The following is a 26,500-nucleotide window of genomic DNA, read 5'->3' as shown; positions in this document are numbered from 1 at the left end:
ATATTCCTTACCCTCCAAAAGAAAAGATTCTTCCTCATCTCTCTGAAATTGGTAACCCCTTACTCTGAGATTTATTTCCTGTGGTCCTCGACTCTTATGCAAGGGAAAACAACTGTCCTCGTCTTGTCAAGCCTCCAAAGAATCTTGTACATTTCAATGCGGTCTCCTCTTGTTCTTCTAAAGTCCAATGTGCACAAGCCCAATCTACTCAATGACTCATAAGCAAATCCTTCTATATCGGAATCAACTGAGTCAATGTCTCCAGTACCTTGAAAGATGTATCTTTCCTTCGATAAAGGGAGAGTGTTCCAGCAGTTGTCTGATTAGTGCCTTGTATAGTTATAGTAAGACCTCCCAAATGTTTATACCCCATTCCCTTTGAAGTAATAGTCAACAGTCCATTTGCCTTCTATATTTCCTGCTGAGCTTGGAAACTAGCTTTTTGTGGTATGTGCACGAGGATGGCCAAATCCCACTGTGCTGCTGCTTTTTGCAGTTTGTCTCCATCTAAGTAATGTTCAGCTCCACGATCTAGCAAAGTGCATAACCTCACACCTTTTCACATTATATTCCATCTGCCATTTTTTTTTTGTCCATCACTTGACCACTTCTTATTTCTCTGTACACTCTCTGTTATCCTCGCCACTTCTTTTTCCACCTATTTTAGCATCGTTCCCAAACTTGGCGATTGTATGTTCACTTCTGCCATCCAAATCATTAGCATATATTTTCAATAATTTGTGGTCGAATACTGATCTCTGTGGCACTCCACTGGATACAGGCTGCCATTCTGAAAATGTCCTCTTTATTCCAACTCTATCTCTTCAAATAATCAGCCAATCCTCTGTCCGGGCTATATACTATGAGCTCTTATCTCAGTAAGTCACCAGGCCCAGGAACCTTTATGCCTTTGGAAATCAAAATATATCTACTGGTTCCTTTTTATCTATCCAATTTGACACATTTGCTTTCATTGCTGAGACCATTGAGTATAAGAGTTGGGATGTCATGCTGAGGTTTTACAGGAAGTTGGTGAGGTCTCTTCTGGGGTACTGTGTGCAGTTTTGATTGCTCTACTATAGGAAGGATATCATAAAATTAGAGAGGGTTCAGAAAAAATCTATCAAGATTTTGCTGGGAATGGAGGGTTTGAGCTATAAAATAGGCTGGGACTTTTGATCACTGGAGCGTAGGAGGTTGAGGAGTGACCTTGTAGAGGTTTATGAAACCATGACAGGCATAGATAAGGTGAGTAGCATGAGTATTTTCCCTCGGGTAGGGTGTTCAAAACTAAGGGCATCTTTTTAAGGTGAGAGGAGAAGGACGTGAGGGGCAACATTTATTTGAATCCAGGATATAGTTCCTGTATGGAATGAACTGCCAGAGGAAGTGGTAAATGTAGTTACAATTACAACATTTAAAAGACATTTGGATAAGTAAATGAATAGGAAAGGTCTGAATGAATATGAGCCAAATGCAGGCAAGTGGGACTAATTTAGTTGGGAACATAGCTGGCAAAGAGAAAGTGAGGACTGCAGATACTGGAGATCAGAGTTGAGAACCAAGGACATGCAGGTCCTGGGCCTCCTCCATCACCAAACCCAATGTCTGGAGGAAGAACGCCTCATCTTCTGCCTTGGGACCTTGCAACCACACAAGATTAATGTGGATTTCACCAGTTTCCCCATTTCCCCTCCCTCCAGCTTATCCCAGTCCGAAGCCTCTAACTCGGCACCGCCCTTTGACCTGTCCATCGTCTTTCCCATCTATCCACTCCACCATCCTCACCGACCTATCACCTTCTCCCCCACCTTTATCTACCTATTGCATTCCATTACCTTCCAACCCCCCCCCCCCAGCCCCACCCCCTTTCCATTTATCTCAGCACCCCCAGCCCAGAAGCCTCATTTCTGATGAAGGGCTTATGCCTGAAATATTGATTCTCCTGCTCCTCGGATGCTGCCTAGCCTTCTGTGCTTTTCCAGCACCATATGCTCAATATAGTCAGCATGGACTAGGTGGATTGAAGGGTTTGTTTCCATGTTGTATGACTCTATGACTCTATAACTATAAAATACTTGTTAGGTATGATTTCACTTTCATGAAGCTATGCTGACCATGCTTGAATATATTATGTATCTAAATGTTCTGTGATTACTTCCTTTATCTTGACTCTGTCACCTTCCCAATGACAGATGTTAAGCCAATTGTTGTTTAGTTGCCTTTTTTTTGTCTCCCCCCCCCCCCTCCACATTTTGAATAAGGGTGTTACATGGATAGTTTTCCAATCCTCTAGGACCCAACGAATTCTTGGAAGATTACTACTAGTGCATCCTGTAGCAATGTTTTATTATCGTTAGATGCATTCACCAGGCCCAGGAGCGGTCTTGTTGCCTTTTTTGAAATGAAGCTCTTACGATCTTTTTTTTAATGTACTAGCTAGTAGTTTACCCTCATGGTTTATTTTATTCCTATTTTTTCTCATCTTTTGTTGTTTTTTTGAAATTTCTTATGCAGTCCCCAAATATCATTGTGCCCCCCAACACACACACACACAACTGGCTGTGCATTGCACCTGATTAAGACTGATGGTTGGGTGATTTGTCAAATTGTGCTGGATTTTATTAATGGCAGTAGGCACCTGCTGTCATATTCTTTTATTGTGGGGGTCACTAGCAAAGTTGCTTGTCTCTAATTACTCTTGAACTTGCTGGACCGTTTCAGACGGCAATTCAGAATCAACTCACATTGGGTCTGGATTGCATGTAGACCAGCAGCTTCCCTTCCCGAAAGGATTTTAGTGAATCAGATGGGTTTTTAGAACAATTGCTTATAGTTTCATGGTCACCAAACTGAACTAATTTTCAATTCCAGATTTATACATTCAATTCAAATTTCACAGCTTCTTTGCTGGAATTTGTACAGAGCCTCTGGATTACTAGTCTAGTCATATTGCTGTTACATACCTGTCTCTCCCTCGATTGATTTGCAGACTTCTTGCACTGACCGGCAACCATTTTCAACAACACAGGCTTTCAGCATATGTTTCATTAGAAAGCATTTAAATTCGCTCCTCATATCATACTCTCACTGTTTAACAGAATAGATGAACAAACACGCTATCTGCTTTTTGTGCTGAAATAAATGAAGATCTAGCCAGAGATTGCAATTGCATTGCTATAATTTGGGTCTGTATTTTTGTTGGCTAATGCTGCTGTTCCTGATCATAGTCCAGAGATCCCAGTGAGAAGTTATCATTTGTGCATGTGGTAGAATGCAGTGTTGCGAAATTGGGTAGAGTAATTGTAGATTGGGAGGCAGCAAGTTAGAAATTGGTGTTTGTAAAATAGTAAAATGGGGACAGCATTGCATGGTCCCTTTTAAAAGATGGTGCTCTTTCAATGCTTAGAAATTTAAAATGGATGTATATGAGCAGCAGCTTGAAAGTTTGCATGTACACAGACAGCGTCCGAATTGAAACATTTGTATTGAAAGGCCCGTACAGTTAGCAGGCCAAACAGCAGTTTTTACCAAGACAACAGGTTTTTGAATTTAGCCAATCAATTTGAATCAAGTATTTAGATACCAGGAACCTATTAAATTTAAATCTGAGGTTTTGACAACATAGGACTAATCCTATTGTAAGAAATATTGATATGTCATCAAGGGTATAAAAGAAGGGGGCAGTTAGACAAAGACCTCCGAGCTATCCGCCAGAGGTAACAGCCCTCAGCTCTCAAGAGAGCCATCACAGCCTCATCTGTGACTTGGAGAAACGACCAACTAAATAACAACAGTACCAACAATGGTGAAGGCATTCCTGACAGCAGAATCAATGGAGAAGGCGCAGAACTTTCCGGAAGATGTAACCTGGCTGTAATTTCGAGAGACTAAATTCTATTTTTATCACATGAGTGGGACTTGTATTTATTGAAGCAGTGTACCATTAGAATCTCGTTTCATTTGGGGGAATAGTTAGTAGTTAGAAGGGATTTATTTGGTTTGTTAATGATTTAGTTAATTTGTTCACTGTTCGAGTTGGATAAGTAAATTGTTACTGGTTGATCTTAAAGTGAGGGCTGGGGATTTATTTTATTTAGCCGCTAGTAGTTGCTGAAACGCAGGTTACACCACAGATTATAGTGCAAGGTGTTCCTCTTTGGGTGTTTCAGTTTCAGTTCTGGGAAGGGGGTTTATAACAGCAGTGAATTAGCTGTTTTGGAATGATTCTTAATTATTAATTGGATATGGTAGTAGAAGTGCCTAACAACCACATTCCACTAGAAATTCATGACATTGGGTAAAGGTAAGAAATTTTACGGTATAATAAAGTTAAATCTCTTACGCTTCATAGGAATTTATCATTCACACGCCATGTGAAGATGCGGAGAAAATGTACATTGGAAATGCAATGAAAGGAAACTACGCTGCTGTATTTGCTCAACTAATTGTCAGTGGACAGTTGCTAGGTTTGTATATTTTAACTCTATTCATGAACTACTTTTGACTTTTTTGTGTCAGACATGCTATGTATTTGGTTGTTCCGCTATGTGGGATAAATCTAATATCAAACGTCTTCAAAACGTTTCAACAAAAGGTGTTCATTTAATATCAGCTATGAGCCCTGCCTGTTGGATGTGAAGAGGTGTGAATAAGGGTTTTTGACTCTGCTTCTTGTACTTTTATATTTGACAACAGATTTAAGAACAATTGAATAAGTGATGTATCTAATAGATAGTTATTAGTTACAGTTCACTAATTGGTTTATTTGCAGAGAACAATTAAGTAATCACACATAGGAGATCCATCAATAATTACAAACTTGTACCTCACCAGGCAGTTCAGACATTTCATTGCATTTATACCACTGAAAAGCCACACCAAGTGTTGTCACAGGATATGGTGTAACTGCAGCCATATGCTTTGTTTAGTCAAAAACTGTCTTAGCCAGTTGACTTATCTTCAGGACTTTGCATCATGTTTCTGCTGAGTGTATCAAACATCAAGACTGGCTGCTGCATGGCATGACATAAACATGGGCAGCAACAATGTAGTTTTTCAAGTTAGATTTATGTTAGCATTTGTTTTGTTTCATTAATATACATTCAAGATAAATTTTAGTATCTCAGAAGAAAGTAATTGTGATGATTTGAGAATAATGTTTGAGCTAAGTGTGAAAGAAATGAAAACAAATTACTGAAGACACTCTGCAGGTCTGGTAGCGTGTGTGAAGAGAATACTGTATTAGCTCAGTTGGCTGGATGGGTTCGTTTGTGAAGCACAGTGATGTCAACAGTCCGGGCTGAGGTTACCATAAAACTCCAGCCTTCTCAACCTCACCTGAGGCGTGGTGATCCTCAGATTAAACTAACAACATCTATCTAAGGAGAGAGCAGCCTTATGGCCTTCAGGGATGAGGGTGACTTTATTAAAGGTAATATGCACAAGTTTATCACGTTTGGCAGCAAAATATTTATTTTCCATAAATTCCTAATATTATGCAAAAAATGTTAAGAAAGCTGGTGGAATTAGATGGTCAGTTTGGTCTTCTCCTCCTCTTTCAGTAGTTTACAGTTGAAAGGTTGGAGAACCATTGTTTTACACAGCAGCCTATTGGAGTATCGAAATGTTTGCCAGAAGGAATAATTGTTGCAAAGGTGTTTACATCATTTTATTTGATTCATGTTGAATCAGGGATGTTCTAAAGTTGTTGGAGGAAGCATAATTTAGTTTCCATGAACCGTATTGAGTGAAATGGCTTTTCCAGTGCTGGAGCCCTCTGTAGTGAAATGGGGTAAATGTGTGATTGAATTTAGTGGAAGGAAAGAGGTTGGCTCTGGCTATATTTGGATGAGGAAGAAGGTTAACAAGAGGCTGCATTGTTAAAAATAAAGCTTGTAGTGTGTCACCTACACTAATGCATGTCTGGTTATGTTAGAGCAAGGCTAATAATACTGAAATACTCAGTAATTTATGTCTTGAAACAAGTATTAAAATCACGTATCTTAGTGAGCAACAAAAAGGCATTTTAAATTTTGACCTTTTAAGAAATAACTTACATGAATTTTTAAATTACGTTTTGGAAGCTGATCTTGTTTCACTTGATTACAGTAAATTCACATCCTTGGTTCAGGCAAAACATTTTGTAAGTTTACTGGGCAAACAAAGAAGCTAAATTAGTTTAGCTAATGATGCCATATATGACAGTCAAGCTTCAGGTTCTGCCTTAGAATTTCAACTAATGGCTTTACTTTTGTGCTGAAAGATTCTTCAATTTACCTCCGAAGGCATGGGACATTTAACATTCAATTTAAGCCTTCAGCATGAGGTCATTTAAAATGCTCATTTCTTATTACTTTTTGAATTTAGGCAGTGTTTGAATCCAATGTGTATGTGCTCCCTTGTGTAAAAGTGGTCAGAGCTTAAGAAAAAAAGTGAAAGATATTTGAGTAAGGTCACGGTTACAATAACAGCACCCATAACAAAGTGTCTCAAGGTATATCACAGAGGTGTTATAAAACTAAATGTGACACTGAGTCACTTATAAGTAGATACTATAACAGATAACTAAAGGTTTGGTTAAAGAGGAAAAATGTTAAGAAATGTCTTAACTGAGGAAAGAGAGCTGTCTGGAAAGAATTCCAGAGCCTAGGGCCGAGGCAACTAGAGCAATGGCCACAAATGGTGGAGAAGTTAAAATTAGGTTTGTTTAAGTGACTAAAATTGGATGAATGCAGAGATGTCCTACAGTTGTGGTCTGGGGAAGATTACGAAGACAGTAAAATCTCAGGTCTTAGAGGACTTTGGAAACAAGGATGAGAATTTTAGAATTGAGCTGTTAAACTGGCAGGCAAACTAGGCCAGCAAATACAGGGCTGATATGCGAATGGAATTTGACATGAGTTAGAAAATGGGCAGCCAGATTTTGAATCACTTCAAGTTGACAGAGGGCAGAATGTGGGATGCAGTCCAGGGATGCATTAGAATCATCAGGTCTGGAAGTGACAGAGACATGGATGAAGAATCCAGTAATAGATGAGCTCAGACAGGAGTGGAGGTGAACAGTGTTATAAGAATGGTAATAGTTGATCTTAGTAATGATTCGTATATGTGTTAGAAAGCTTATCTTGGGATCAAATATAACACTGAGGTCAGCCATGACTTTGAATGGCAGAACAGGCACAAGGGGCTGAATGGCCTGCTTGCACTCCTATATAGTTGTGAAGTTGGAAACAACTGATTGTTGCCAGGGAAAGAAATGGGTGTGGTAATTAAGGAGCAAAGTTTGTTGTTGGGGAAAGCAGACTTCCATTTTCCCAATAATTAATTGGACAATTTCCCTGCTTATACAGTGCTGGATGCTGAACAGACAAAATAGCGAAGGGGTTGAGAGAGATGGTTGTGAAGTTGGTGGTGAGGTAAGGTAGGGTTTCACCAAAGATATGTGGAATCTAGTGGTGTTTTGGAGTGGTGTCATCAAGAGGTAATATAATGTTAATAAATAAGAGGGAGCTATGGATGATTTTTTGGAGTACAGCAAAGATAACTATGCAATGTGAATAGAAGCCAATTTTATGTCAACAAAATGAATCTAAAAATGTAACACTGAGAGCTCAGTTCCATCTAGCTGGAAGATAGCAGAGAGGTGATGGAGTTGACCACTGTTATCAATTGTGCTAAAGACATGAGGATGGCTAATTTATTATTTATCAGCGTCAGATCGAATGCCATAGAAAATGGGCAAGTGGAGCAAGAGAAGTCCATTCAGCCTGTCAAATGCTTTCCCACCATGGAAACAGATACTTGCTGATTGTCTACCTCCAGCTGTTTTACCCCCCCCCCGCCTCAATACGTCCATCTTCCTTGTCATGAGTGTCCAGCAATCTATCAGTTTCTGACTGAGCATGTGTAATGTTAGAGCTTTCACAGCCCTCTGAAATAGTGACTTCCAAAGTTTCAGCATCCTCCTCATTTCCGTCTTAAGTGGCCTGGCTCCTATTTTAAAACTGTTTTCCTTGGTTCACCGGAGCACAGAAGTAATACGATGCAGAAGGAGGCTGTTCAGTGCATTGTGGCTGCATGTCTCTCCAAATTAGTACTGTTTACATGCCTTTTTTGTGTAACTGTACACATTGTTTCCACTTTAAACATCACCTGTTGCCTGTCTGAATGCCTCAGCTAAGCATGTCTCCACCAAACCTCCAGGCAGTGCATTCCAAACCTGAACCACTCATGAAAGCTTTTTTTCACATCATACTTACTACTTTCATAAATTGCTTTAAATCTGTTTTTTTTTGTCCTAATATAACCAGGAAATCATATTCGTAATCCCCATCCATCCTATCCCAGACTCTCCAGAAAGAAGAAAAATCCTATCCACATCTACTCTATCACACCCTGGACCTTGTGTGAGCCATATCCTACTTACCCTGCATTAGAAACCCTCTCAAACCCCACTCTAGTACATCACTGACACTTAAAAGTCTTGACTTCATACCTCTACTACCCAACCTGAAAACCATCTCAGGTTTTGATCTCTCAGAAGGAAATGCTTCTATTGCAACTTTACATCAACTTGTGCTGGTCTGCCGCTTGTGAGTTAAATTGAAATAATGCTCCACATTTACTACACTGTTCCCCTTAGAGATCTGAATTAAGTGCCATTTCCTGTGCCGCCTTCTGTTAAATATATATAAATTGAGAAGTAGTTTTTAAAAGAATTGGGGTGCATTTTCTGTTTGCTAGTAAAAAGATGTTCATCTTTTTCAGAATGAGACAACTTTCCAGTTTTTACATCTGTATTCAAATTGCTGGAATACAACGCAGCAGCTATTTTATTTGATCTAAAGAACCTTTTTTTGTGTGTTTTGATCCTAGCTACATATGGGCTGGGTGCTGCGGGTTGGGATATCTGGTCGGCATGGACGGGTTGGACCGAAGGGTCTGTTTCCTTGATGTACATCTCTATGACTGTATGACCAGGAACTCAGCTGGAATGCTAAATCTTTCATGAGTCACTGAAAGTTAGCATGTTGGTGCAGCAAGCAATTAAGAAGGCAAATGGTATGCCGACCCTTATTATAAGAGAATTTGAATATAGGGATATAGATGTTGTATTACAATTATGTAGAGACTTGGTAAGACTGCACCTGGAGTATTGTCTCATTTTAGTCCCCTTATCTAAAGAAAAACGTACTTGCCATAGACCGAGTACATTGATGGTTCACCAACTAATTCCTGGGATGGGTGAATTGTCATATGAAGAAAGAATAAGTACATTGAACCATTATTCCCAGGAGTTTAGAAAAATGAGAAGTGATCTTATTCTTACAGAGATTGACAGGGTTGATGCGGGTGGAATTTCCTCTATTTTGGGCTGTCTGGAACAAAGGTGACATCCTCAACATAGAGGTACGGCCATTTAGAATTAAGAGGAGAAGGTGTTTGAGAGCAGAAAGTGTAGTGAATCTTTGGAATTCTCTGCCCCATTAGGTTGTAGAGATTCAGTCTTTGAGTATGTTCAAGACTGACATTGATAAATTTCTTCAGATTAAAAACATCAAAGGTATGGGGATAGTGTAGGAAAATGGTGTTGATGGAGATCAGCCATGAATGGGATCAAAGGGCTGAATGGCCTACTCCTCCTGTTTCTGTTGTTTTTCAATTCTCTTCGTAACAGTGAGTGATACTATTTGGCTTACATCGAGTGTCTAGCAGGTGGAGTAGCACTTTGTTACACACCTTATTAGAAATGTTATCTTGTGTTGTTGATGAAACAAAATCTTCACTCAGAAGCACAATCCTCTTAAAAAAATGTCAGCAGAACGGTAGAATTATTCAAAATCAAACAGTGACACAGACAGAAGAATGTCGTTCTGTCCATAATGCCTGCACTTAACGGTTTAAAATTGTTAGAATAACCTATTTTTCTATTATATGGATGTAGGCATTGCTGGCTAGGCCAAGGTTAATTGCCCATCCCTAACTGCCTTTGAAAAGTGCTGGTGAACCTCCTCCTTGAACTGCTGTACACCATCTTGTATGGAAAGATGTTCCAGTGCCAACAAAGGATATATTTTCAAGTCAGGATGACTGGCTTGGAAGGGAACTTGTAGTTGATGCTGCCCCTTGACCTTGTAGATCGGTGATTCCCAACTGTCTTTTGGCCACTGCCTCCATGGGAGCTCTTGTCAGGTTCCAGAGGACCCCTTTCAAACAGGGTTACAACACAAACAGATAGACAGAAAATCATGTATTATTGATCACCAAGAAAGCTTGAACATTCCGATATGCTGAACACAGCTTAAAAAAGTATGAAATTAAACATCTATCAGGGCTAATGCGGTCCTTGAGCTTGGTGCTTTTCTGTGAGTTTCGTGATAACTTGGGTATTTCATCGGTTCAGTTACCAGGACCCCCATAAACCCTTGGGGCTCCCTCTCTCTCAATTTTCAGTCTCTGGCCCCGTTCAAATGTGCAAGGGCCCCGAAGGAGGCCATATGGCCTCCGTTGAGAATGGCTATTCCAGATGGTTGAGGCTGTGGGTTTGTAAAGTACAGAAAATTACTGCATAAAAAACACGTTCATCAATTTTAACACACAAGTTATTTGTCTAATTGTTTATTCTTTCTTGGGACATGGATGTAACTGCCTAGTCCCAGCATATATTGCCAATTCCTAATTGCCCAGAGGGCAGTTAAGAGTCAACCATATTGCTGTTGTTCTAGTATCTTGTTTAGGCCTGATCAGGTAAGGATGGCAAATTTCCCCACCTAAAGGACATTAGTGAATTATCTAAGTTTTTACAGCAATTGACTGTGTATTTGCCATTAGTCTACTTTTTACTTATTCCAATTTTTTATTGAATTCAGAATTCACCATTTGTCACAGTATGTGTCAAGCCCACGTCCCCAGATATTGGCCTGAAACCCTGGCTTACAATATTACTGGCTCTTCCATTCCTCCTTGTGAACATTTATTTTTGATGGATGAAGCTTGCTAGTGAGATTTACTGATGGCCTTGCTTGCAGCACCCTCTGTTGGTCAACAATTGTTTTTACTAATGTAACTGAAATTCTGTTCACTTTTGAGGTACGAACATAGAAACAGGAGGAAGAAGAGCATTCAGTCCCTCAAGCCTGCTCCACTATTTGATAAAAGACCAAGTGCTGGTCAGTGTGGTCATAAAACCTGCCTCACCTAACTCTTGACTGTGACATGAACCCAAGGTCCCTCCCTATGGGTACCGAACTTAGCTATCAGCCTCTGCTCGGATGAATGGGTACCGCACAACAATCAACAGACAGGAGTGTTCCCGCCCAGTTGGGGAACACTTCAGAGGTCCAGGACATTTAGCATTGGACCGTTGGGTGACCATCCTCCAGGGTGGACTTCGGGACAGGCAGCAGAGAAAAGTGGCTGAGCAGAGGCTGATAGCTAAGTTCGGTACCCATAGGGAGGGCCTCAACCTGGACCTTGGGTTCATGTCACATTACAGGTGACCACCATTTCACTATACACGCACACAGATACTCCTATATACACACACACGCATTCCTATACATACACACAGACACATATACACAGACGCGCACAGACACCCATACACACCCTTACAGACACACACACTCCCACACTCTCACATGCACCCCCTCACAGACTTAAGACACTGCACTCACTACACACACGCACATACACTTTCTCACACTCACAACCCCCACCCCAGACAGACAGACAGACAGACACGCACACACACGCGCACGCACACACACGCGCACGCACACACACGCGCACGCACACACACACGCACACGCACGCACACGCACACGCACGCACACGCACACGCACGCACACGCACGCACACACACGCGCACACACACACGCGCATATATATATTTTGTGGGGTGAACTTGTACTTGCAGGGTTACATTGTACTTTGTTCAAATACTGCATGTATTCATGTAGAACTCCGTTTTGTCACTTTTTAGATTAGAATCAATCTAAACATCATGGCATAGACAGAGAACACCGGGGGCCAACACCTTCAACATATTGTCTAGCTATCACTAACCCGAGAATGCAACTTTTTTAAAAAAGGTTTTGTGATTTACGCATGAAAGAAGTGAAACTATCACAGTATTCTAACAGATGAAAGGCTTAACAGACAATCAATTTTTCAATATATAATTTCAGTTACATCACACTGTAAATTTTTGCTATAAATTCTGTGTTAGGATTGAGCCCTCCACTACCACCTGATGAAGGAGCGGCGCTCCGAAAGCTAGTGTGCTTCCAATTAAACCTGTTGGACTATAACCTGGTGTTATGTGATTTTTTTTTTTTAACTTTGTATACCCCAGTCCAACACCGGCATCTCCAAATCGTAGTTAACTGTGGTTGTTTTGTTGCAGGGGCAATGAAAATGCATCTACAAGTTGTGACTGGTCAGGGGTGAGGCGTATACATTGTCTTGCCAGAAGGATGTTTTTTTACTTGATTATTTTGGGTGGTTAAATTTTTCTTGCCCACTGCTTTCCTTGAATTTTACTTCATTTACTGTAAAGAATGAAGAATTCAGTAAATTGAACACAGTCTTGAGAATAGTGCACGTTTTAACTTGGCCTATTGGAAGGGTTAAATGGACTAAATTAGCTTTCTTCATTCCATGCATTTTGGAAACAAAAACAAACTGGGTTGATGGTTCCCAGAGTATTGAGAATTCACATGAAGCATTTCAGAGAGATGAATGTCAATAGGCTGGTTTGCCTTCTCACATGCAGATGCTTCCATTTCTAAAAGGAAAATGTTTTATTTTTAAAAAATAACTTCAACATGTTGCTCATGAATGGGACGAGTCTTCTATCCTGCAGTCTTGAAAAGACTGGAGAAATGAGATGGCAGAGTTGCAACCTTACCTTCAGCATTTGGTGTTTGTCAGCACAGTTCCCTGCTGGGCCAACGGGATTTTGATTTGCTGTGCTATTCTATTCTGCCCTGTCCTGCTATTGGGGTAACAAGATGGAAATCAAGCTCTGGTGTTCCCGGATGTATCACAAAAGTGAAAGATTTTGTGAAAGCATATTGATTTACCTGTCTTCAGATCTGGGCTGACAGAAAGCCTAGAACAAGGTTTCTGTCCTTACAATGATTACTATATTGCAAACAAGTAGATTCTGGCAATGTGTAAACATAGAACGATACAGCCCATGAATGGGCCCTTTGGCCCACGATGTTCTGCTGAACATGAACCAAACTCTAATACTTGCCAACCCAGGCAGACAGATAGATATAAACATTAAAAAATAATTGGTGTTGTGAATGGAGTGTAAAGCTGGAAAGGTAGTTCAATAGTCCCTATCCACAAAGTTTGCTGAGATGATTCTCTTGGCTAATCAGGACTTGCTGTTCATCAATCTCTGCCGTCTCCAGTTACTTCACTTGCCTGCAGGAGACATAGAGCAACTGGTTCACAACTTAAAATCTCTGAGTTTAGTATTTAAAACAACAGCTTGCAGCAACTGGTGAGGGACAATAACTTGACTTTCTTCGGGCTTTACTTGCATTTTTACTGCAGAGGAAAGAACAGCACCTTCCCTTTATAGAGCTCCCAATAGCTTTTTCATCTTGTTCGGCCATTAACTGTTCAGCTACGTGGGAGCCAATCGTGTTGATGGCAGGTGCAAGGCATTTGTCTTTGATAACTAGTCATCATTCCATAGACCAGTCAGCTGCAAGTGGATGGGATGTATAGTTACTATATTTATGAGAAACTGGTGGTGTAATGTACATTCCTCAAGTAGAAATGAAGTTATAGTCATAGGAGAAGTGATCTGTTGCAATTTTGCATATTCCCTTCCTCCTTCCTGCATGAACATAGTTTTATAAAATATTAAGATTTTAAGATAGCTTATTTTTATATTTGTTTTATTTTGTGTCCAGGGCCTCACTGTTTTATTGTGCCTGTTCGAGATGATGCAGGCAACATGCACCCAGGAGTCACAGTAATTGACATGATGCACAAAGAGGGTGAGTTGGCAAATGTTTTGATGCAGAGTCAGGACAATTTAACAGCCCACGGTTTGCTTTCAAAAACACTTAATCTTTATCTTGACAATAATGTCAGACACTGGGTAGATATGCTGTTAAACACTGGAATCCAAAGGTTACTGTGAGATGTACTCTCCTGTTTAGATTTTGTAAAAATGACATCTTGCTGATGTAAGTTAACTTAATTGAATTGTGTGAAATTGCTATACTGACATAGTTGTTAAGAACCAAGCTCACAATAGAAAAAGTGACACAGCAAAGAGAGTTTCACAACCATATAAGGACCTGTTAAATTTATCTATGGCTGGAGTAGTTGGAAATTCATTTGCTGATGTGCTCAGTATTAATGACCATCCATTAATCTCTCTGACACTGAGAATGAACTGCTGCAGATGTGGGAACTCATTCTTTTAGGTTTTAATTGTTGTAAATGTTTGAATTTAGTAGCATGCATTGAATTTTTGAAGCTCACATAGTGAACTCCTTGTTAGGTAAGTGTATTTTCTGTTATCCAATGAGGGTTGGAAATAGCGTTTCCGATCCTGATGGGAAGATCTGGGCAGATCTGCCCATTATATGGTTGTGTGTAGTGCAGCCAAGAAATTGACCGACCTTGCATTCCTTTGCCACTTCATTTTTCAAAAGGCCTATAGTTTGAATTCCTTTGGGAAGGGCGCAGACTGTTTTACAACAGAGTAACTATGAGAACTTCCAAGGTATGGTACAATGCTAACGTGTTTTGTTTTCTTTTTATTTCCTCCCACCATCCTTTCCCTGTTCCTCAGGTCTAAATGGCGTTGATAATGGGATTCTAGTATTTAACAACGTTCGAATTCCAAAAGAAAATCTCCTTGACAAGTTTGTGTGTCTTAATTCCTCTTCTGTGTAAAAGTATATTATATGTAGGAATTTTTACTGACTTGTGTGAGTAAATAAATCTCTTTTAGCCTTTAGAGGCATAGAGATCTTCAGCACAGAAAAAGGCCCTTCAGCCCATCGAGTCTGCACCTGTCAAAATCACGTAGCTAGCTATTCTAATTCTATTTTTCAGCACTCGACCCATCGCCTTGTATGCCTTGGCATCACAAACGTGTGTCTAAATGTTACGAAGGTCTTACGAGGAAAGGCTGAGGGACTTGAGGTTGTTTTCATTAGAGAGAAGGTTGAGAGGTGACTTAATAGAGACATATAAGGTAATTAGGTGGACAGGGAGAGCCTTTATCCAAGAATGATGACGGTGAGCATGAGGGGGCACAGCTTTAAATTGAGGGATGATAGATATAGGACAGATGTCAGAGGTAGTTTCTTTACTCAGAGAGTAGTAAGGTTATGGAATGCTTTGCCTGCAACGGTAGTAGATTTTCCAACTTTAAGTACATTTAAATCGTCATTGGACAAGCATATGGACGTACGTGGAATAGTGTAGGTTAGATAGGCTTCAGATTGGTATGACAGGTCAGTGCAACATCGAGGGCTGAAGGGCCTGTACTGCGCTGTTCTATGTTCTATGTTATGGGGTTTATAGTCTCAATTACCCTTCCAGATTCCCACCACCCTTTTGGTGAAAAAAACTTTTCCTCACATCCTATCTAAATGCTGCCCCTTACCTTCAAACTATGCTCCCTGGTCATTGATCCCTCTGCCCTACCTATGCTCCTTATAATGTTATACATCTTAATCGTGTCCCCATGCAGTCTTCCCTAGTCTGAGGAAAGCAGTCACCTTCGATGCAATCTCTCTTCATAACTAAACCTTTCCAGCCCAGGCAACATCTTGGTAAATCTCTTTTGCACTGTCTCCAGTGCAATCATATCCCTCCTACAGTGTGGATTCCAGAACTGCACAGTTTTGGCCTAACCAGCGTTTTATGCAGTTCTGGCATAACGTCCCAGCTCTTAACTCTATGCCTTAGCTAATTGAAGAACTACCTTTTACACTTCATATTTCCTGATTTGTGCAGATCCATTATTTTGGGTTCCTGCTTCCCTTTGAAGTAATATATTAGTTAATTGGTTGAAGTTAGTATATGTAAAGAGAGAAAGACTTACTGCCAGAGGAAGTGGTAGATGCAAATCCAGTTACATTTAAAAGTCATTTGGACATGAATAGGAAACGTTTAGAGGGATATGGGCCAAACTCAGTCAAATGGGACTCGTTTAGTCTGAGAAACCTGGTCGGCATGGACAAGTTGACCAAAGGGTCTGTTTGCATGCTTTGTTACTCTATGACTATGACTGTGTATGATTTATTTGCATTTCTGTTTTACCTTTCACCACTTCAAGCTGTTTCAAAATAATTGAGAGCCAATAAAGCATTTTGTTTTTGGAAGTGTAGCTATTGTTGTAATGGACTGATCATCCCAAATTATTGCAAAGCAAGTTGGTATTTTTGGCAACAGTAGTTAAACAACTCGTTTTTGCTGTCTCTGCTTCTAAAATGTACTTTATCCAAAATAGCCATTATAAATGTTTTAAATTTCTACTTCAGGTACCAACTGCTCTCTTTGACCAGTGAATTAGTAAAAATAGGAAATGTTTGCCTAAAGTATGGCAAATACTTTCAAATGATAGCAATAAAGGGATTAGAAAATAACTTTAGTTAATGGAATGCCCATGAAAGGGATGTGACTTCTTCTAGAGAAACCTTACAGAAATACAAGAAGGCCTAGCCAACCAGGCACATCACTGTGGAACAAGAGAAGCTGGGATTGTTCTTCTGTAATCCAAAGATCAGTTCTGTCATTGTCAATTCTGAGTTAGAATTCAAAATCCAGTGCACTACTGGTGTTGTGCTAAACTGTTGGAAGCACAATTTTTGATTGGTAAGTTAAACTGAGATCCCATCAGCCCTGTTGAGGGCAATTAAACTATCCCACAGCACTATAAAAAGCTGTGGAGTTTCTCCCTGGTTCCTAGTCAATGTTTATCCCTTCAACAGTATCACTAAGTAGTATTTGGTGAAAGACCATTCTATAAATATATCTTTCTTTCCTACAGTGTGGAAAGAGGCCATTCAGCCCATCATGTCTGCACTGAACCTCTGATGGGCATACCGCCCAGACTTAGACCCAGACACCATCCTTAAGTGAGGACCTGGAAACTATTATTATGGAAGAGTTAGTGTTAGGTAAGCTAATGGAGCTAAGGATAGATAAGTCTCTTGACCCTGATGGAATGCATCCCAGGGTACTAAAAGTGATGGCGGAAAAAATTAGCAGGTGACTTCTTCTAGTGGTAATTTTCTAAACTTCGCTGGATTCTGGGGCAGTCCCAGCAGATTAGAAAATAGCAAATGTGACACCATTGTTTAAAAAGGGAAGTAGACAAAAGATGGAGAATTATAGACCAGTGAGCTTAACCTCTATAGTGGGGAAAATGCTTGAGTTTATTATCAAGCAAGAAATAGCAGGGCATCTTGAATAAAGTTGTCCCATTTCACGGACGCAGCATGGGTTCATAAAGGGCAGGTCATGCTTCACTAATCTTTTGGAATTCTATTACAACACTTCAAGCAAGGTGGACAACGGGGACCCAGTGGATGTTGTGTATCTATATTTCCAGAAGGCCTTTGACAAGGTGCTGCACGTGAGGCTGCTGCATAAGATAAGGATGCATGGTGTTGGGGTAGAGTATTAGCATGAATAGAGGATTGGTTGATGGACAGGAAGCAAAGACTGGGGATAAATGAGTGCTATTCTGGCTGGCAATCAGTGACTAATGGTGTGTCTCAGGGATCGGTGTTGGTACCGCAATTATTTAAAACTGATATAGATGATTTGGAATTGGGCACCACGTGTATGGTGTCAAAATTTGCCGATGACAGAGCAAAGTATGCAGAGGACTGTGAAACTTTGCAGAGGAACATAGATACATCGAGTGAGTGGGCAAAGGTTTGGCAGATGGAATACAGTGTTAGTAAATGTGAAGTTATACATTTTGGTCAGAGTAACAGCAAAATAGGTTACTACTTGCTGCAACTTTTTAACCATGCATGTGGATTTGCAGAGGGACCTGGGTGTCCTTGTGCATGAATCACAGAAGGTTCGTCTGCAGTTACAACAAGTAATTAGGAAGACAAATAAAATTTTGCCCTTCATTGTTAAAGCGGTTGAGTTTAAAAGCAAAAAGATAATGTTATAGCTGCACAAGGTGCTGGTGAGGCCACACCTGGAATACTATGTGCAGATTTGGTCTCCTTAAGAAAGGATGTACTGGCATTGGAGGGGATGCAGAGGAGGTTCACTAGGTTGATTCCAGAGTTGAGGGGGGTTGGCTTAAGAGGAGAGGCTGAGTAGGTTAGGATTATATTCATTGGAATTCAGAAGAATGAGGGGGATCTTATAGAAATTGTAAAATTATGAAAGGAATTGATAAAATTTAAATAGATAGGATGTTTCCACTGGTAGGTGAAACTAGGACAAGAGGGCTGGGCTTCAAGATTGGAGGAAGCAGGTTTAGAACTGAACTGAGTGGCAGCTCTTCACCCAGAGGGTTGTTAATCTATGGAATTCCTTGCCCAGGGAAGTAGTTGACATTACTTGAGTAATTGCTTTTAAAGTGAAGGTAGATACTGTTTTTGAAAAGTAAATGAATTAAGGGATTTGGTGAAAACGCGGGTAAGTGGAGTTGAGTTCATGAAAAGATTTGTCATGATCTTATTGAGTGGCGGAGCAGGCTGGAAGGGCTGGATGGCCTATTCCTGCTCTTGTTCTTACATTCTATCCCTTTAACTCTACATTTACCATGGCCAACCCACCTTGCTTGCACATCCCTGGACACTACAGGATAATTTCCCATGGCCGATCAAAATAACTTGCACATTTTTGGACTGTGGGAGGAAACTGGATCTCCCAGCAGACACCAATGCGGAAACAGAAAAGAATATCCAAACTTCTCATAGACAGTCACCCAAGGCTGGATCGAACCCACATCCCTGGTGATGAGGTAGCAGTGCTAACCATTGAGCCATTGTGTCATCTACAGCAGAGCTAATGATTTTGATTTGATAGAATAAATATATTTTTGATGATTTCTCCATATTTATTCCATGTCTGTGCCGGTCACTATAGAGGAATGGATGTAAATTAATTGGCAAAAGGATCAGATGGGAGATGAGAATTTTTTTTTAAATGTAGTGTGCTCTGAAGGGCGGTAAAGACAAGCCAGGGAACTATAGACCGGTGAGCCTGACCTCGGTGGTGGGCAAGTTGTTGGAGGGAATCCTGAGGGACAGGATGTACATGGGTTTGGAAAGGTAAGGACTGATTCGGGATAGTCAACATTGCTTTCTGCATGGGAAATCATGTCTCACAAATTTGATTGAGTTCTTTGAAGAAGTAACAAAGAGGATTGATGACGGCAGAGCGGTAGATGTGATCTATATGGACTTCAGTAAAGTGTTCGACAAGGTTCCCCATGGGAGACTGATTAGCAAAGTTAGATCTCATGGAATACAGGGAGAACTAGCCATTTGGATGCAGAACTGGCTGAAAGGTAGAAGACTCAAAGGTGATGGTGGAGGGTTGTTTTTCAGACTGGAGGCCTGTGACCAATGGAGTGCCACAAGGATCGGTGCTGGATCCTCGACTTTTTGTCATTTACATAAATGATTTGGATGCGAGCATAAGAGGCACAGTTAGTAGGTTTGCAGAAGACACCAAAGTTGGAGGTGTAGTGGACAGCGAAGAGGGTTACCACAGATTACAACAGGATCTGGACCAGATGGGCCAATGGGCTGAGAAGTGGCAGATTGAGTTTAATTCAGATAAATGCGAGGTGCTGCATTTTGGGAAAGCAAATCTTAGCAGGACTTATACACTTAATGGTAAGGTCCTAGGGAGTGTAGCTGAACAAAGAGACATTGGAGTGCAGGTTCATAGCTCCTTGAAAGTGGAGTCGCAGGTAGATAGGATAGTGAAGAAGGCGTTTGGTATGCTTTCCTTTATTGGTCAGAGTATTGAATACAGGAGTTGGGAGGTCATGTTGCAGCTGTACAGGACATTGGTTAGGCCACTATTGGAATATTGCGTGCAGTTCTGGTCTCCTTCCTATCAGAAAGATGATGTGAAACTTGAAAGGGTTCAGAAAAGATTTACAAGGATTTGCCAGAGTTGGAGGATTTGAGCTATAGGGAGAGGCTGAACAGGCTGGGACTATTTTCCCTGGAGCATCAGAGGCTGAAGGGTGACCTTATAGAGGTTTACAAAATTATGAGGGGCATGGATAGGGTAAATAGACAAAGTCTTTTCCCTCGTGTCAGGGAGTCCACAACTAGAGGGCATAGGTTTAGGGTGAGAGGGGAAAGAAAGAAAAGAGACCCATGGGGCAACTTTTTCATGCAGAGGGTGGCACATCAATGGAATGAGCTGCCAGAGGAAGTGGTGGAGGCTGGTACAATTGCAACATTTAAGAGGCATTTGGATGGAAATATGAAAAGGAAGGGTTTGGAGGGATATGGGCTGGGTGCTGGCAGGTGGGACTAGATTTGGTTGGGATATCTGGTCAGCATGGACGGGTTGGACCGAAGGGTCTGTTTCCATGCTGTACATCTCTATGACTCTAAGTAGTTCTCAGTGTAAATTCGAGAAATAAATTGGCTATCTATGTCTAAGGAGCCATGATAGCAATAATAGGCTGAATGGTCTCCATCTGTGCTGTATGATTTTAGGATAACTGTTCTTGAAAGTTATTGAACAGGAAAGTGACTGAATGAATGAAATCAACCGTGTGGCTTATATTGACTCCTCAGTGAGAGGTGGAGATAGGGAAAGCAGATAGTTGTATGCAGTATGTATGTCTGGAATAAAATATATAACTGGTGCACCATTTTTTAAAATAATTCCTAAACCTGATGATAGCTAATGAGATTGTGGAGAGAACTGAGGTTGGGAGCAAAGGTAATCCATGAATTCCAATCTTGTATTTATGAAGATTGGCCTTGATCGTCATAATACTTCGCTTTGGAGTAATAGATGCTCTGGGAGAGACCAAAATGAAATTCTAACATTTGAGAAATAACTTAATGTGTTTCAATCAGGTACATGAAATGGATTAATGATATTGTGGTTGAAACGTAGGTAAATTAGATAGATGAGGAAACTGCTGGGTAGATGAAAAGAGGTATTTCTTTTATCAAGGACTTGTCTTGGAATTGGTTACTGGTGCAAATGTCAGAATACTGATCAATTAGGAAGCCACTGGTTTTGGAAGGCAATGCATATTTGGGTGAGCTGAGATGAAGAGGTTTGGCACATTAGTTATGGGTAACCTGTTTCCTCAGATTTTCTTGATTATATCATGGAGCAGTCATTCAGGATTCTTGAAATTGCAGCATGCTTTTTCCTTTGTCTGCCATCCCCAAGATTGATGATTGGTAAAATGGGACAGCATCAACTGCAGAAACGAGGCATCCATAGCCCGGATGGTCCCCTGACCCTTCATGTCCTTTGGTGGTATACCTGTGAATTGTATTTAATCCATTGAAGGATAGTAGTTATTATTCTGACATTATGGATTTTATTCATGAAACCTCAGCTCAGTTTCTAGAGCGCTATGTATACAAACCAGACTTGCCATGGGGAAGGTTATGGGGTTGTGGAAATAGTTAAGATCACAGAAAAGCAGTGCAGTATTGATTTGAGAGACATTGAAAAGGGACATTGAGTGGGAACACTTGATTGAAATGGTAATTTGTCAGTGAACAAAGCCTTCAAGGCCAGAGCTTTGAAAAGCACAATACATGTGCAAGTTCTCAAGGTGCATTTTTTGCTTTCTTCACACAGGTTTGGTTCTGTATCTGAGAATGGAGTGTATGAGTCACCTATTGCAGACAAAGGTGTGAGATTTAATGTTATGCTAGCAGCCCTTACACCAACAAGGATTGCCTTAATATTTCAGGCTTTGGGAGCAATGAAGGTAGGTACATTTTTCTAACAAATTTGTCAGATCTACAAAGTAAAATAGAAGAGTGGTAAAATAGTGCCATCAACCTCATATATCCTCACCCCAACAGTGGTGCATAGTGCTGTCTCTTTCCATGATAGCTGGTAGCTTAAAGACTATTTCTGAACTATTTGTGAATTGAATAGCTCATGTTAAGACAAACCTCTGTTAATTGTAGGACCTTGCATCTTATGGTTGTTTTCACGGAACCATACTGTTTGCACTTGGTGCATACTTTTACAGGACAAAGCAATGTCATCTTGTTGAAGATCAACCCTTAACTGAAAAAATCTGGGCAAACAGACCGAAAACAGTATCAAGCATTTTGAAGAAGGGTCACTGGACCCAAAATATTGCTTCTGCTTTCTCTCAACAGATGCTGCCAGATCTGCTGAGTTTCTCCAGATTTAGTTTTTGTTTCAAGCTACTTCTGGAGTCTTTTATCATTGGCCATGGTAAAAGCCCATCCTGTTTACTCCTGTCTCTGCTTGTATGAAAACACCTGACCCCTTTGACTGAGGTCAAAGACAGAACAGCTTGTAACATTACCAAGGAGTCAAAAGTGAGGACTGCGGATGCTGGAAATCAGAATCTAGATTAGAGTGGTGCTGGAAAAGCACAGCTGGTCAGGCAGCATCCGAGGAGCGGGAAAATTGATGATTCATGCAAAATTCCTGTTGAAGGGTTTTTGCCCGAAACGTCGATTTTCCTACTCCTCGGATGCTGCCTGACCTGCTGTGCTTTTCCAGCACCACTCTAATCTAGACCCCAACATTACCAAGGAGTCCTACCTTGCACCACACTTGACTTTGGAATGCATGTTTATGAGTTGAGCCAAGTCATGCTAGGAGCCCTGTCTGACTGATATAGCAATGGATCTTCTGGTTTCATCCCTGAGTAATTGAACATTGCAAATTCTTTTACATGCTGGGAGTTTGTGTGGACAGAGACTGATTATTTTTAAGAGTATAAAAGTGATTTGAAAAACTGGTCTCCCAGTGCATTACTGTGTTTAAAACTGTGCATTAGGACTTTAAAACACAATTTTAATGTGATAAAGACTACACAAAACAAGAAAGGTTTGCTTCAAACGGAGTCCATCACAATGTCATAGCTAAACATAAAAGCAATTAAAATACTTTACACGCGCATTAATAAAACAAATGAGACTTTGTTCAGGATAAACTATTACTAGATAGATTGGATAAAATGATAGAGCTGACAGAAATAAAATGATTATTTTGTTTTGGTATTTGCCAGAGAGATAGAACAAGAGATAGACATTGGATGAAAAGATGAGTAATGAGATCAAGGTATTTTAAATGTTACAGAAGGATATATTAAATAAGCTGGTCAAATCTGAAGAGGATAAAACCTTAAGTCCAGATGGATTACACATCTGCATTTAAAAATACTCCAGGAAAGACATGGCAGATACTTAGCAGACCTATTAAATAAATTCTTGGGGGAGAAATGTACAATATCAGAGGACTGGCAGACAGCTAACAAAGTATGTGTATAAGAACAGGAATAAACTTGTCCAGGGAATCAAAGACTTATCAATTGAACGTCTGTGATAAGAAAATAGTGAAGATCATACTAAGGGAGGGAATATAAGTACATCTGGAGAGGAGCCCATTTAAAATCCATGTTGACTATTATTCAAAGTGAAAATCTTGCTTGCTCAAAGAGAGTAGATAATCGTGCTGCAGTCAGTGCAACTTTTCAGGATTTTCAAAAGATCTTCAGTGAAGTTGATTCTGATAGACTGATGAATAAAGTCAGAAAATGTGAAGTCAGGGGATCAAGGGCTGAATGGATTAGCAGTTGAATTCAGCACAGAAAGCAAAATGTGGGAATAAATGATGATTATTGATGTTCCAAAAGGATTCTTTTAGATTAGATTAGATTAGATTATTTACAGTGTGGAAACAGGCCCTTCGGCCGAACAAGTCCACACTGACTCTCCGAAGAGCAACCCACCCAGACCCATTTCGCTACATTTACCCCTTCACCCTAACGGGCAATTTCGTGTGGCCAATGCACCTAACCGGCACATTTTTTTTTTGGACTGTGGGAGGAAACCGGAGCACCCGGAGGAAATCCATGCAGACACGGGGAGAATGTGCAAACTCCACACAGTCAGTTGCCTGAGGTGGGAATTGAACCCGGGTCTCTGGTGCTGTGAGGCAGCAGTGCTAACCACTGTGCTGCCCATAAAGATTTATGGTAGGAACACTGCCATGCACAATTTACATTGGCAATTTGGAGTTTGGAATATCTCTTAAAGATCCTTAAATGCTGCATTTCAATCAGTTTGATTCACTCCACATGACTTCCATATGCCTAGAAACACTAAGAAACTGCAAAAACTATGGCCCTCAATGGGAGTACTGAAGATGCAAGCTCCAGAATTTGCTATGTCCCTAGTCAAGCTGTTTCAGTAGAGCTGCAGCACTGGCATCCACCCAACAATGTGGAAAATTGTCTAGGTATGTCCTGTAAACAAAAAGCAGGAGAGAACCAACCTGGCCAATTACTACCCCAAGAGTCCACTATCAATCATCAGGAAACTCAAGATGGTGTCATCAACAGTACTGTCAAGCTGCATTTGCTTAGCAGTAATCTGCTCACGCTGGATTCCGCTCGGACCTCTCCGCTCCTGACGTCATTATAACCTTGGTTCAAATGTGGACAAAAGAGCTAATCTCTCGAGATAATTTGCCAATGATTGCATTCAACATGAAGGCTGCATTTAACCGAGTGTGATATCCAGGGGTTGTAGCAAACCTAGTGTCAATGGGAATGAGGACGTAAGGCACTCTGCTAAGTATTGCCGTACATAGCAGTACAAAGGAAGATAGTTGTGGTTCTGGGAGGTCCATCACCTCAGTTCCAGTTCCTTCAGAGCCCAACCAACTTCAGCTCCTTCATCAATGATCTTCCCTCCATTTATTAGAAATGAGGATGTTAACTGTGCAATCACCAATATTTCAGCACCATTTGTGACTCCCAGATATTGAAGCAGTTCATGTCCAGTTTGTGCAAGACCTGGACAATATCCAGACTTGGGCTGACAAGTGGCAAGTCACATTTGCACAACACAAATGTGAGGCAATCACCATTCCCAACAAGAGAGAATCTACCCATCACTCCTTGATATTCAGTGGCATTGCCATCACTGAATTCTCCCACTATCAACGTCTGGGAGTTACCATTGTGGGTTGGTCAAGGGCTAGGAATCTGACAGCATAACTCCCCTCCTGACTCCCCAAGGCCTATCCACAGTCTACAAGAAGCAAATCTGTGATTGAATACTCCCCACTTGCCTCGATGAATGCAGTTCCAACAACATTCAAGAAGCTTGGCAATGCTTGACAATCATTATCATCTAAAAGGATAAGGTAGCAGATATTTCTGGGAATGTCACCCCTCTAAGTTTCCTTCCAAACACTCACCATCCTGACTTGGAAATACATTGCTGTTCCTTCAGTGTCTCTTGGTCAAAATCTTGGAACTCCTTTCCCAATGGCATTGTTGCGGTATTTACACTGAATGGACTGCAGCGGTTAAAGAAGGCAGCTCGCCACCTCCTTCTCTGCTGCTGCCCAGCCAGCATGGCCCACATCCCATGAGTCAACTAAAAAAATATATAGTGCTCCCTCTTCCCATGATCGTTAACATCCCTAAGGCTGTTTCCGATCTGTTATTGAAATCAGTACTACCCAGGATTCTGTATTGGAGCAATCAAATAAAAGTAGAATACCTGAGGTAAAAGTAGGAAATGCTGGAGAAACCCGGTAGGTCTAGCAGCATCTGTGGAAAGAGAAACAGAACTCATGTTTTGAATCTAAGTAAGTTCTGAAGAAGAGTCGCATTGGACTTGATGTTCAATCCGTTTCCCTCTTCACAGATGCTGCCAGACCTGCCGAGATTTCAACTTAACAAAGCAGGGCTGTTCCTAGAAATTGCAAATGTTATTGTTGGAGTTCAGTTCTGCCATTTTTGTCTTCCTGACCTCAATGAATATCTACTCAGAACACTGATCCTGCAATTTCTTATTGATTCTAACAGCGGAGATGTGAGTGACTTATTGAGTGTGATGAGAGTCTATTATGTAATGGGGTTGAAAGTGAGGTCTGCAGATGCTGGAGATCAGAGCTGAAAATGTGTTGCTGGAAAAGCGCAGCAGGTCAGGCAGCATCCAGGGAACAGGAGAATCGACGTTTCGGGCATAAGCCCTTCTTCAGGAACCCGAATGTAATGAGGTTGCTGGGGCAGAATAACGTTGCATAGGTGGTGTGGGGGGCACATGTGAATAGATCTTTCAAGATGGAAAGACCTATTAAGAGAGTAGTTAGCAAAGTATAAGAGATCTTGGACATCATGAATGGGGGTAATGAGAAGTTATGCTGAATCTGTGTAATCTCTACTAAAGCATTTGAGAAGATTTGTAGTTCGGGTTGAGGTTCTGGATGTAGGTTTGCTCACTGAGCTGGAAGATTCATTTTCAG

At 40.8% G+C, this 26,500-nt stretch overlaps 1 protein-coding gene across 1 annotated transcript in view; it reads left to right on the top strand.

Annotated features, from left to right (window-relative positions):
* The window catches only part of acoxl (acyl-CoA oxidase like), a 397,595-nt gene that overhangs the window by 20,797 nt on the left and 350,298 nt on the right, over window positions 1-26,500 (top strand). Inside the window, exons 6-9 of the mRNA XM_043687180.2 lie at window positions 4,355-4,469; window positions 13,939-14,025; window positions 14,832-14,904; window positions 21,827-21,959. Coding sequence (XP_043543115.1) covers window positions 4,355-4,469; window positions 13,939-14,025; window positions 14,832-14,904; window positions 21,827-21,959 — 408 coding nt within the window. The remainder of the gene's footprint in view (window positions 1-4,354; window positions 4,470-13,938; window positions 14,026-14,831; window positions 14,905-21,826; window positions 21,960-26,500) is intronic.

Source organism: Chiloscyllium plagiosum, unplaced genomic scaffold, assembly GCF_037043375.1.
Source record: "Chiloscyllium plagiosum isolate Xiang-an unplaced genomic scaffold, Cpla_swu_hap1 HiC_scaffold_3, whole genome shotgun sequence".
NCBI classification, from domain to species: Eukaryota; Metazoa; Chordata; class Chondrichthyes; order Orectolobiformes; family Hemiscylliidae; genus Chiloscyllium; species Chiloscyllium plagiosum.
The sequence above is the reverse complement of the archived record's forward strand: the minus strand, read 5'-3'. Positions and strand labels throughout refer to the sequence as shown.